Source organism: Sprattus sprattus, assembly GCF_963457725.1.
Source record: "Sprattus sprattus genome assembly, chromosome: 10".
Taxonomy (NCBI): Eukaryota; Metazoa; Chordata; class Actinopteri; order Clupeiformes; family Clupeidae; genus Sprattus; species Sprattus sprattus.
Window position 1 is genome coordinate 27879143 of NC_137908.1, and position 13227 is coordinate 27892369.

Consider the following 13227-nt stretch of genomic DNA (forward strand, 5'->3'; position numbering starts at 1 on the left):
ATGTGGTATCAGGCCTGACCCCCCACAGACCTTCCTTATCTCCTGAAAAGGATTAACTGAACGGATTAATTAGAATTGCAGTGGGAGCGTTTAAGGTCCCCCCCCCCCCCCCTCCAAAAAAAGACCTGGTCGCCATGAAGATGGAGTGCTTAAGCTGGACTGCTTGGACACTGCTGACGTGACTCAAGGTTTCCTTCAAACGTTTGTCAGAGCATAAGGAAGCCAACACCTTTGAGCGTGTGTAGCATGTGTGGTGGAAGTTTGGAGGATTTTGTGTGATTTAGTGATACATGAAATAGACAATGTTTATTCAAAGGTTCATTTTAGTTAGGTCCTATCCTATTCACATCATGGGTTACTATCTACGTTGTGTATGATACAGGCCAAATCTATATAATCTACATAAATAATTACACAATGGTATTTATATCATACTATTACTATTGTTATTTTTTACATTTATATAATTTCACCCAAATCTCTCTCTTTGTCTTTCTCAGAAATGCCATTATGAGTGGATGTTGCTTCTTCAATGTGAATATGTGAGACCTACTAGTTCTGTTATTGTAATTACACAAGAGAGGCAGTTGGGGGGGCTATTCATCTGTCTTTCTCAATGACTGAAAAGCAGTCATGGGTTTTCCCATAGTAAGGGCCTGTGTAAGTGAATGGTAGTTCTGCAGAAAAAGTACTCTACATTATTTGTCCGGTTCAAGCCAGTTTTCAGTGGTTCAGTTCTTTCAGTTTATGGTCTACTGACATTTACTTGTTGGCAGGAAACAGCAATTCTAAAGTATATGTATGAACCACATTCTTAACAGCCAGACAAGGACACATTGGTCTTTAAAAGCAAAACTGCACCAAATGACACACAGACACTCAGACCCCCACCCCCTCACACACTTCCTACTGACAAGGTCTTGCCTATTGATAACAGATTCAGACTGATATCACATGGGAATGAATGCCATCCTCAATTTGATTCATTCAAATTAATCTTAATGTGCAACTCGCCATTTGTTTTTAGTTTTCCATTAGTTATAATACAGGACCTGAAATGTATGCTAATGATGAATATGTTCATTAGCACAACCTTTACCAGGCAGTCCCTAAACCTGTTAGATCCATAGGATTGAAAGATATGTAGCTTGTCCCAACTACCAGGCATTCTGAATGGATGAAAGCGGCAGTGGCACACTTTGGAACATCCTCATTAGAGGGGCTAATCACTGTTTACGCTCACCAGCAAGTTTGTTTTCCCTTTTTAATCTCTGCCGCCATCCCAGTAGCAAGACACCAGCTAATCTGGTCCAAAGGTCCATCTGAGACATAGAAACAGGGATTAGATTGCTGTAACTCTGCCACACTTACTAGTCTATGGACTTCACAGTAACAAGGCTGGCTCTGGTAAGCCTGCATATTTGTGTTCACTTGGCAGTCATTTTAATTACAGGAAATGCATGCAGGCTGGCACAAAAGACCTGGGCTGAAGGCAGCATTGAGAATTCAAAGCAAAATACTAGACTAGCTTCCAACCTGCAGCACAGAGTCTGAGGCTAGGCTACCTGCAGGAACTGACATTCATAGGAAGTTTACTACAAGGACAGACAGGAGGTCCTCTCTCCTCTAGTACTTCGAGGTGAAAAATAGGCCACTCCTGCTACTGAACCACATTTAAATCCTAAGTGAGCCATAAGCTGAAAGCAAAGAGCACTGTGCTGAGAAAGCATTCGTTAAATAGCACCCGATATGTCCACTGAAATGGCCATGGAGATACATTAAAACTGCATTAATGTTGAAAGCCCCTGTAGAAACCAGGTTTTATATATTATCTTGACAGTAGGAATGTGTCTGTACGCACTAGCAAAGTGAAGGTGATGATTTAGCGGGAGCTAATAGCATTAGAAATGATCGAGAGCTGCGCTAATGAAAAGCGTGGGTCGTTAGGCAACCAGCATTGGCGCTACACAGGATGGAAGGTTGTCTGCTTTTCATGCAGTCCTGCCAATGCCAATTAACAATGTCAGCCAGAGTTTTGCAATGACAGATGTTGCAGAGGAATCCACTCATGTCGGTGGCGTTTAATTCGTTTCAGCGCTCTCAAAGCTGATTTCACTCCGTGTGGCAAGGATGAGGACAGGGTGATTCATGTATTGGATCTGGATGAACAGCATAGAAAGATGGGAGTGCCTTTGTTCCCTTGTTCATGACCTCTGCAGGATACAGCCTGATCATACATGCTGTTCAGCATGTTCTGTATTGCAGGCCTACCATGGAAATGTAATGCTCTGTGGAGTGCACTGCGCAATCAGAGCACAAGCTAAAGCTATACTTGTACGACCTTCAGAGGTACAGCTGATCCTTTAAATGTGATCCATACTGTTCAATAATATTTCAGTTAAACTATGGTTCTAAGAAGCCCTGAAGAACAGCCACGAAGAAGACTGACGGCCTTCTACATGAAATCAAATAGTTTTGTTCTTGGTGATTAAAAGAAACTGTATGAACTGACCTGTTACGTCTGTTGACGGCATATAGCAACGTGTTCCCACCATCATTTGCCTGTTGATGTACACGTGAGGCAGTAGACCATGAGGCAGCCTTGCTCGTGTGCATCATGTGGCTCCTATTCAGCGTCCTCTGCGGCCCCCATGCTGTGCATAATACCAGGCTGGCATTCTTCACTTGTAAATGATTGAATCAAGCTATTTTAGCTCCATTTGCACAGAGCTGTAATTTGGTGCATTTTTTTTCTTTTAAGGACCAGTAATTATGTCTCTCAGTGATTTCACTTATTGAAAGCTCAGCTTTCCCTGGCTGACAGTCATTTGTGAATGTATCTCAATATTAATTAACAACATGATTAGTCTCCAAACCGTAAGAGGAAAATAAGTATCTCAAAATAATCAACAATAACTGTTCTGTCATTGTTTATGGCTCTTATTTCTAATATTATCTGTTCTTCTTACTTAATCCCAGATTGAATGTGTCTTCGTTTAAAAAACGTCTCATATTCCTATTCTTTGAGACCAAATTTCTTAACATAATAATGTGCCATTTCTCCCACATTAAATAGTCGACTTAATTAAAGCCTCTCAGACAGAGCAAGGGTTTTATGAATGAGCTATGCATGTGTCGTCCACACTCCCAACACTCTATAAATAGGCGGCTCGTTTCAGCCTTCAACATAGCTACCTCTGTCATCCATAAATCAAAAGATGCTTTCAGCACTCCTGAACAATGGACCTTCTTCAGAGTGACGTTCCTCAGGAGGGAGCGTGAGCATCTTCATTCAGGGTTATGTTTAGCCCTGCCACATGATCTCGAGACCCATGCTCATCCAGACCAAAGGAATGCGGGAACATTGGTGAATTGGTGGCAAAAAATAAATATAAAAATCAGGCAAACAGTGTGGGTAAGTGTGTGTGTGTGTGTCAGTGGGCCTATTTATGAGGTGCAAAATCACATGAAAAACTATGGTTCGCCAGCCTGCAGTGAACTGGAAAAGGGCATGTTTGGGAGACAAGCTGATTGAAGTAACGTGAGTCGCATTTCTTTGCAGTTATCCTGTCTGATTTGGCAGTGGAGGCTGCAGCTGGAAGGTTGTTTCTGTGACAGGGTGTGTGTCTCATGGACTACAGGTGGGTTTAGCCCAGGACCAGTGAATGGAGAAGCCTTTGTTATATTCCCATAACCAGAGAGATGTCCACAGACTTCTCCAGCTGGAATTATTGCCTGAAACACTTTGTAGCACTTCTATGGATTAGCACTTCCGGGGTAAGGCCTAAAATGGAGCCAATGTGAAGGAGAGTTACTGTTCACTCTGCCAAATATCTGAGAAATATGTGGTGATTTTATTGTTTTTCCCTTAAGCTGTTGTCAGTGTGGGGGTTAGAGGTGGTAGCTGGTAAGAAGTCCTTCTTATCCTGGCGCTGAGCTCCTATATAAACTGTCTGGGAAAGGACACCAACTTCAAGGCAGGGATCTGCTGTCCCTGAGGTGCAATGTTAATTTACAATAAAGGCTTTGGAAGAGAATAAAACTTATGTGTAAATAAAAGAAAGGTTCAGGAGGGAGGGAGAGAGAGAGACACAGAGACAGAGAGAGAGAAAGAGAGAGAGAGAGAGAGAGTCTCTGCTGATGAGTTTCAAATTACTTTCATCTGCCCGGTGTTCCCCTCAGGATAGGAGCCGTGTGCTTCGATCAATACCAATCCAGATGGAAATTAAGATTGAGAGTTTCTTTCTCTCTCCCTCTCTGGAAACAATGATGCAGGCAGGGTTCCTGCTGGCAATGCACACAGAGTGCCAGTGCCCTCCAGGGACCGTGCATGTGTGTGTGTGTGTGTGTGTGTGTTTGTGTGTAAGAGAGAGAGAGTATGTAAAAGAGACAAAAATTCCCCAAAGTCATAGGAGGAGAACCATAATGTGGATCACATGTTCACACAGCTGTGTCTGTGGAGTGCCTGCCAGCCAAATGAGAGCGTTTTCCTCAAGGTTATTTGGCCCCCGCAAAGACCTAAATACGCACAAACCATACACGCATCAAATCACTACACAAACTCAGATGATACATGTTAACTATGTCCTGAAAGAGCACTTGCACATATTCAATTTGCAAAAAAATACAAAATAAAATAAACATGTTTTGTCCTCCAGCTCTAAGGTTCATCACGGAACAAATCTCACCAAACACACCTAACCACAGGTCCTCCGTGTAAGACGAGTTCCTATGGTTATAAATGATTGGCTGATGCTTGGTTTGGTTACTTACTCTAAAGGAAACTGGAAGTCTTTCCAAAAACAATGTTTTGTTTTGTCAAGCCTGCAAAAAAAAAACCATCTCTGCAATTACCATTGAGGTGTGTAAATAATTGAAGCAGCAGTTTTAATTTCCGCTCTCTCCCTGTGTCCCTATGTATTTATGCATTGAGCAGATGGCGAGGATGTCTGCTCAGCCTGTGGGAGCATCAGGGCATTAGCACCAGTTATGCTGCTGAGAAACCAGCCAACTCGCGTCAAACTTTCAATGAAATACTCTTTAATTCCAACGCAGGACAAAAATCAGCAAATTAATGTGCATGCTTTTCTATTTCTACATTATATATATATATATATATATATATATATATATATATATATATATATATATATATATATATATATAATACATAAACAATTCTATCGATACAAAATATAAAAATATGTGGTACATCATTTACAATGTATTTACATTACATCCTTAACTTAGTGAATTCATTCATTCATTCATTTATGTACACCTTATAATTGCCTAAAATGATATTTAAGAAATCCACATTGCAGGAATAAGCGGAACCATACTGGACTGTTACTGAGGCAGGACAAGAGACATTTAGAACCATTGCACATCGGCTTTGATAAGTACAATATGACAGCATAGCAGACCTTCAAAATGCAGTAGAAGCTGGTGAATTATAATACTCAGTAATGATGCTGCAGTAGCAAAACAAAAACAAAACAAAAAAAACAAACATGCAAAACATCTGTGCTGTCAACGGATTAACCTACTTTGAACTCGCTCACAATTACCTCACGATACTTAAAAAGCGTTGGAGTGGTGTCCTCTTTTTTTGTTTTTAATGGAGTCGGAAATGCTTTTGTGCAAGTGTTTTCTTTTCCTCTCTCAGGGGGTAGATAGAGATATTATGGATGTGTCCAGGTCACCCTGTGGCTAGAGTTAGGATATGATGCAGTTCTTGCTTTTCCTGCGCTTGCGCGTGTGCAGCTGCCCCCGGCCGCCGATCTGCCCCGGCCCTCCCAGTCCTCCTGAGCTGTACTTTTGCAGCAGCTCCTCGCTGGTCATGTAGCGCAGCTGCATCGGCCGCGGGATGGGCTCGCCCAGGAAGAAGCCCTCGTCGTCCGACTCCGAGGAGGACGAGCATGTGGAACACCAGTCGTCCTCGTCGGCGTAGTCGTCCCAGCCGTGCAGGCCCCTCGGCCGCAGGGCCGCGGGGTTCTGGAGCGTCAGGTCGGAGGTGGTGCGCGGGCACTGCCTGAAGGGCTGCGGGTGGCCTGAAGGGAGGCGGCCTCCCCTGCCCAGGACGTCCCGCTGGCCCCGCGGTGGCAGGAACTGGTCGTAGTCCTCGTACACGTGCCTCTGCGGCCGGTCCTGCATGGGCGGTCTGCGCTCAGCAGCCAGGTTAAGGGCGTTCTCCGAACGGGATCGGCGCGAGCGTCTGGAGCGGCGGTGCTGGTGGTGGTGGTGGTGCCGGCGTTTGGTCTCCTCTGCTGGGCCACTTCGCACCCCACGACCCCGCTCCCCCATAGCCGGCAGACGGGCACTGTTGGCATTGCTTACCAGGCTCAGCCGGTCCTCCTCCTGGTAGGCGAAACCGGGGGGCAGGGCACTCATGACCGAGGGCTGGTGGTGGTATTGCAGGGGGTATTTGACCCCCACGGGGGCCTCCATCTCCATGTAGGGCTGCACGGAGGTCAGGCTGCGCAGGGACTCGGAGCTGCGGAACTGCACAGAGGAGTTGAGTGTGCCCATGTTGCTCTTCTCAGAGACATTCATACCCGAGTCTTTGCTGAGGTCCGGCATGGAGAAGCGAGAGAGGTGCTCCTGACGCCTGCCACCTCCATCTGCTGATGTCCCTGCGCACACACACACACACACACACACACACCAAATATTAGGCCACTGAAGAAAGATAGTCACACCATCACATGAGACGACAAAAGTAAAGCAAATAAGGTGAACAAGGAAAACTCTAGTCTTTGACCCTGGGAATTGCATGGATGCCACTTTTTCCCTGTGTATAAATCTGGGGACTAGCATATGTTTGGTCTACGTGGAGTGGGTAATGACTCTTGACTGCACATTTCAGTTCTGTGCGCTAAGGCTGTGTTTATGTCTAAATCAAATAGCTGAACTGACGACCCAAAAGTCACTGAACTTCTGACTATGAATGCACACCAAACACCACTGAAGAGACTCACTTTCCACAGATTCCCAATACGGAAATACTCAACTCTATCCTCACACATTAAGTGACTTTTCAGATGAAATCCGCACATACCTGTTGCATTAGACAAGGCTATGGACTCCATGGAGCCTCTCGGGGTTTGCTCGAGCGGGGTGAGCTGCTCGGTGAAACTAAGTGCACTGATCGGGTTTCTGCTCCGCCCTCCGTGAGTCTCCACATCCCGCTCCCTCTGGAACACGTGCAGGCTGATGGAGCGCTTCTCCGAGAAGCCGCTATGAGACACGTCGCTGAAGCTGGACTGCGCTTTCGTCTTGGACGGGGAATACTCATCAGGTCCACTGAACCAGTTCTCGTTAAAGGAGTGTCCCTTGAGGGCCGATATGGGGGGTCTCTTGTTTGGGTGGCTGGGTTCCTTCACCCTCTGGGCCATGGCTTTTCCTGAGGAGGGCGTGGGGTTGTAGCTCGTCCTGATGTTACACTGGCTAAGAAGCTGCAGGGGGCTGGGCGTGGTGTCGTAGGGGTAGGCCTCACTCTGGCTCCTCCAGTTGGGGGGCTCCCGCGTCAGGCTAGGCGTCTGGCTGGACAGGCTCAGCAGGTCCATCTGCAGCGACAGCGGGTCCACGTCTGCTGAGAAGCGCCCGGGGGGGGCCTGCTTGTCCGGTCCGACGGCATTGCTGTTCCCGTTGGCGCGGCCATTTGCGCTGCCGTTCTTGCCGGCCTTGGCGCAGTGACGGGACTCCCGTGAGCGGGCGCTCTGGAAGGCCGAGTCGGAGGAGTCGGAGCCGTTGGGGTCCTCGCCCACACTGCAGGCCCGCGAGCAGAAGATCTGGCCCTGCTTGGGCAAGAAGGGCCGACCCAGGAGGGACTTCTTACAGCGGGCGCAGCAGAAACACGCCTCCGTGGCGTGCCAGTGCTGCCCATCGTAAGTCATCTGGCCCTGGTCGATACCTACAATGGTGGAGGGAAGATATCTCAATTAGTTTAGGCTCTCTATTGTGAAATTAGGTAAACATTACTCCATTTAAGAGCATATTGAACCAAATCTGTGCAGATTAGCATGATTTCTGTGATTTCTGTATCTGTGGTAAACATGTTGTCTTAAAAAATCTGTATTACACTTATGATACTTATGTGTAAAGTTAGAGGGAAAACCAGTCAAACCCCATAGCATTTGGTATCTAACTACCAATTTTCAATGTACCTGGTCATTGTAATTAATAGCTTCTACTAAAAATACTATGGCATCCCATCAAGCAGATAATGATGCCTTGAGCGAGGTGCCCACACGCAGCTGTGGAAAACCACTGGAGCAAAATCAAGGCGTCCAAGCGTAAGTTTGTCACGGGGGGCAGGAGATCCACCTGTGTGCTCCACACTGTGCTTGAACTCGGAAAAAAACCCTCTCGCACTAAACTCTAAACCCGAGACGCCTGGCAGTTTTCATCCGCCCTGCAACTTCATTCCACAAACTAACTTTCAAAGGGTCCAAATCCGGGTCAGTGCTCCTGTGATGCAGGTTTGCTAGAGCACCCCTGCCACACTGAGACGAAGACGATTCGTCTTATTTTGCACCATCCAACCCATGCTGTGGTGTGCAACATTCCTAGCGTGGCGATCGTCACGGCGCTGAGGGATGAGTCCACTCACCGATGTGCTCCCCGCAGGAGTCACAGTATTCGGCGTAAAGGGACTCGAAGCAGCCGCAGCAGTAGGGCCGGCCCTCCTTCATTATGTAGCGTTGTCCGCCCAGCACCGTCTCACACTCGAAGCAGCAGAAGTGCTTCATGTGCCAGTGGCGGCCCTCCGCCTCGGTGCACTCGTCCGCAAAAATGATCTGTCGGAGAGAGAGATATTGATATTTATATATATATATATATATTAAAAAAAAAACATGAACCATAAAAAGATGGCCAGCCATACATCAAAACAAAGTGTCTCTGTGGAAGAGGAAGAGGGGAGCTTTGACCGGTTATGCAGAAGAGACAGTCCAGAGGCTTTGGGGCCTGGCTGTGGCCCTGTTCCAGCCTCTGAATTGCGTCCTCGCTTACCGCTCCAGAGGAGACATTAGGTCAGGTTACATTTTTCACAGGCTCTGTCTTTAAAGCTACCCGACCAGTATAAAAGAGAAAAAGAAAAAAAAGGGGCAAAAAATGAGCAGGAGAAGCTGCAAAGAAAACTTTTTTTGGTTTTCAAAGCTGTGTGCTCATGGCGCTACGGGCAGTGGAATCGCCTTCGTAAACGCTTCCATCGACACACACGCTCCATCCACATATGGTATGAGAGGCGCTTTGTGGTTTTACAAATCTTAGCCCTTCTTTCAGCTGGTAATATAAACATCTCGGAATCGAAACCATTCTTGCGCTTTAAAGAGGATTAGGCTATTCTGTGGGGCAGATGCAGCTCTTTTGTGACGCGCTAGTTTAAAAGTCCATTTGGAAATAAAAGTCTGCATCTGCACTGCATATATTAAAGTGCATAATCTTAATGGCGGTGGCTTTAAGCCCGCCCAGCTTACAGACCTATGCAATGTTTGCAGCACCCCTCATAGAGGTGTTCTAAGGCTGTGCTGTGCAGGCTGATAATGAGAGGTCATGTTCACAGGGATTAGTGTGTAAATGTGCGACAGTGGGTCTCCCTCTGCGTGTGTCTGTGTGTGTCTGTGTGTGTCCGTGTGTGTCCGTGTGTGTCTGTGTGTGTCCCTGTGTGTCCCTGTGTGTCCCTGTGTGTCTGTGTGTGTCCCTGTGTGTCCGTGTGTGTCCGTGTGTGTCCGTGTGTGTCCGTGTGTGTCCGTGTGTGTCCGTGTGTGTCCCTGTGTGTCCCTGTGTGTCCCTGTGTGTCTGTGTGTGTCCCTGTGTGTCCCTGTGTGTCCCTGTGTCTGCGCACCTCGTCGCATGCAGTGCAGCGGGGCTTGAGTCTCTCAGCGTGGTGGCGGCCGCAGTAGATCTTGCCGTCCTGGTAGAAGTAGATGAGGTCCACCAGCAGCTCGTCGCACATGCTGCACACGAAGCAGCGCGGGTGCCAGCACACGCCGTGGCCCGCCCGCGACGCAAACACAGCGATGTCACCGCCGTTTATCTGCCCACCACACTAACAGAGGAAGGGAGGGAGAGAGAGAAGTGTAACTAAACCAAACACACAGACAATATGTTATACATGGAGTTTATAGTGTAGGGATTTGGCAGACACTTTGGTCCAAAGCGACTATTTCATTAAAAAAGAAGAGAGTAATAATAGAGTAATGTATATATGTATGTATGGGCAGAGAGTGAGAGGAGAGAAGAGATAGCGAAAGAGAGAGAGAAAAAAAAGAGAAAGTGAGAGCAAGAGAGAGAGAAAAAGAGAGAAAGAAAAAAGAGAGCGGGTGTGGGGGAAGAAAGAGAGGCAGATAGGGATTTTAAGCGTATGAGGGTAGGGCACAATCAGGTTATCTAAGTAGCACACAGCCTCGCAGACTGCTAGAGGTCAGGAGTGTGTGTGTGTGGGGGGGGGGGGGAAATGGGGGGGTAAGAGTGGGGAATGAAGATTAAATCAATATGCGCTATCAAAAGGGAGTCTGCCTGGGCATTCTGCTCCCTCTCCCCTCCCTGATAAGGCTGTCTGCTCCTGGGGCAGCCGTACAGTAAATCAGGGGAATGCATGGAGAATGGGCCTGACTGCGCCGCGCCGCGCTAAGCTAACTAACTCCTACATTTTCATGACTGAGGTCAGCACTGTGCTTGTGTCAAGGAACGAAGACTCTGCACTTCACTTCGTCTTCACTAACCTCTTATGGATCTCACACACACACACACACACACACACACAGGCACAAACGCACATCAAGGAACAGTCAAAACTGTCTGCATTTAAGTGTGAATGTTTGAAGAAACAAGGCATAAAAGGAAAACCGAGTTCTGACAAGGCTGAAAGTCACGGAATAATCCACTTTAATGTCATCATCCATTTTGCTCACGTTCTGAGCTTGAGGTACAGCTAGGTGGAGGGTGAAATAATAGTAAAAAAAACCTAAAATAATCCTGAAATATCCCCTGGTTTATTTTCCTTCTGATGTCACTGCCGTCTATTCTGGCATTCCTGTGCCACTGCTGTTTAAAGGAACAGAGGAAGTGGCACATCTGTGCGTTTGCTTTTGGGCTATTTGCTATTTTAAACTGACAGCTTGGTGCTAACTGTATCCACAAATGGTAGGAGAGGGAGGGAGAGGGAGCGGGAGAGAAGGGGAGACGGAGAGCGGGAGGAGGGGCTGGGTGGTTACCTGCTCACAGATGGCCCCGGTCATTGTCACAGGGAAGGGTCTCACATTTCCGCGACCCAGATTCTCCCGCTTGCGCTGGCTGCTGAAGAGCTTGAGCTCGCGCTTCTCCTCGTCGTCCAGGGAGTTGCAGTAGCGCGCCTGGGATAGGAGTGGTGAAGAGGTCAGTGCTGTCAGTGCACATCTCTTTACACATTCGTACGTGCACTCACACTCACACTCACACTCACACACTCACACACTCACACTCACACTCACACTCACACTCACACTCACACTCACACACACACACTCACACACTCACACAGGCACACACACCACCCCATGCATGCACAGGCACATACACACTTTGAATAGCATAACAGCATAAACCCCGTCTATATAATAACCCCCTTAAGTGATGTGCCCTTTCTGGGCAGGAAGAGTCCAGTGGTGGTGGTGGTGGTGGTGGTGTGGTGTCGGGGGAGGGGGGGTTGCTCACCTCATTGTCGTGTGGAGGTAGCTGGTGCAGGAGCTGCTTGATGCGGTACTTCTCTCCAGGGCTGTTCACATAGGGCACCTTATCCTCTGGCAGAGAGCTGTAGTACTGGTGGACCTGAGAGAGACCACATGGACACAGGCTTTCAGACGCAAGGTCACCCACCACAAGCACATCATCAGCCGGCTCTTTCCACTAGAAGCGGAAAAGGGATATGGCGTGTGTTTTCTACCAGGGTTCTAGTGGTTTTGTTGATGTGTGTTGGTGAACCAAATACTTCTGGTTTATATTTAAGCCAGGCTATTGCTGACGCCATGAAGGACAGTCTTCTATGTTGCCAGCCCTTATTCTGTTCCCTACCCCCTGTCTGAATGACCCCCTCTCATATACACACACACTCACACACACACACACACACACACACACACACACACACACACACACACACACACACACACACACACACACACACACACACACACACACACACACACACACACACACACACACACACACACACACACACACACACAAAGCCATTACAGCCCAGATGATTTATGGATGTCCAGCCCAGAGTTAATGGGATCTGGCCTTTCGCTCTCTGCCATCATGCTGACATGGGAATGCTTTATCAGGACGAGCAGTTGAGTCCGTGGAGCGCGGCTCAAATTCCGATTAGCAAAATTAACTGTATCCTCGGGGCACGGACACCGGATTTATGCTAATCCGTCCACGCCAAAATGACACAATTAACATTGTTGTAGCTTGTACCACCGATGTCCACATAACACACACCATTTGTCAAATCCATTCTTGATTTAATAAGTTAGCAGGGAAGAAGGAAACACACACACACACACACACACACACACACACACACACTTAATAAAAGAGCTGACATATTAGGCAACAGTGTAATCACTGTGAGGAGAGGTTAGCTGATTGCAGATGAAGAGGGCCAAACAGAGAGAGAAGGGGGAGGGGTGCGAGGCACACTGAGGTAATTCAGCTAGCCTTGACATCCCAGGCCTATGACTGCACAAGCCAGCCATTCTTGAAAGCTTGTGAGTGTAATGATTTAAAATGATACTGGGCGCAGGGCCCCAACTGTCCTGGCCTTAGGTACACAATTTGCAAGGCTCTATAAATATTGTCTGGGTGTAGCGGGCAAGAGCATGAATTAGAATCACCCGTCGTCCAAGGAGATGCTAAGCTTCACTGAGCACCAGTACATGTGGTCTTTTCCTAATAACTGTGAGAGGGATCTTGACTGAAATTAAAATGTGGTGTCAGATAAAAAGACCTTTCCACGGCTCACGGATTCACCCTTTCATCAGATGTCTGGTACCGGCACTCAGGGAGTTTACAGTACATCACTATCAGCCAGATGCTCTCTTGCTGGCGTTGACCCGGCTTGTGAGGCTCGACCAGAGGAGGAGATAAAGCCAAGCAGAAGCTGCAGAGGGGATTGCTGAATATTTCATGAAACGCCAACTGCGCTCAAGCACCAATAAATTACCGGAGGCATGT

The 13227-nt window shown here is 47.5% G+C and overlaps 1 protein-coding gene across 2 annotated transcripts in view; it reads right to left on the reverse strand.

Moving 5' to 3' along the window:
- Positions 1 to 5217: 5217 nt before the first annotated feature.
- prickle2b (prickle homolog 2b) overlaps positions 5218 to 13227 on the reverse strand; it is a 39908-nt gene continuing 31898 nt past the window's right edge. For both annotated transcript variants that reach the window (XM_080845422.1, XM_080845421.1), the window contains exons 3-8: positions 11701 to 11814; positions 11223 to 11360; positions 9851 to 10054; positions 8615 to 8801; positions 7061 to 7915; positions 5218 to 6635 (exon numbers count right to left, since the gene is read on the reverse strand). In XM_080845422.1, coding sequence (XP_080701548.1) covers positions 5719 to 6635; positions 7061 to 7915; positions 8615 to 8801; positions 9851 to 10054; positions 11223 to 11360; positions 11701 to 11814 — 2415 coding nt within the window. In that variant the 3' untranslated portion in view covers positions 5218 to 5718. The remainder of the gene's footprint in view (positions 6636 to 7060; positions 7916 to 8614; positions 8802 to 9850; positions 10055 to 11222; positions 11361 to 11700; positions 11815 to 13227) is intronic.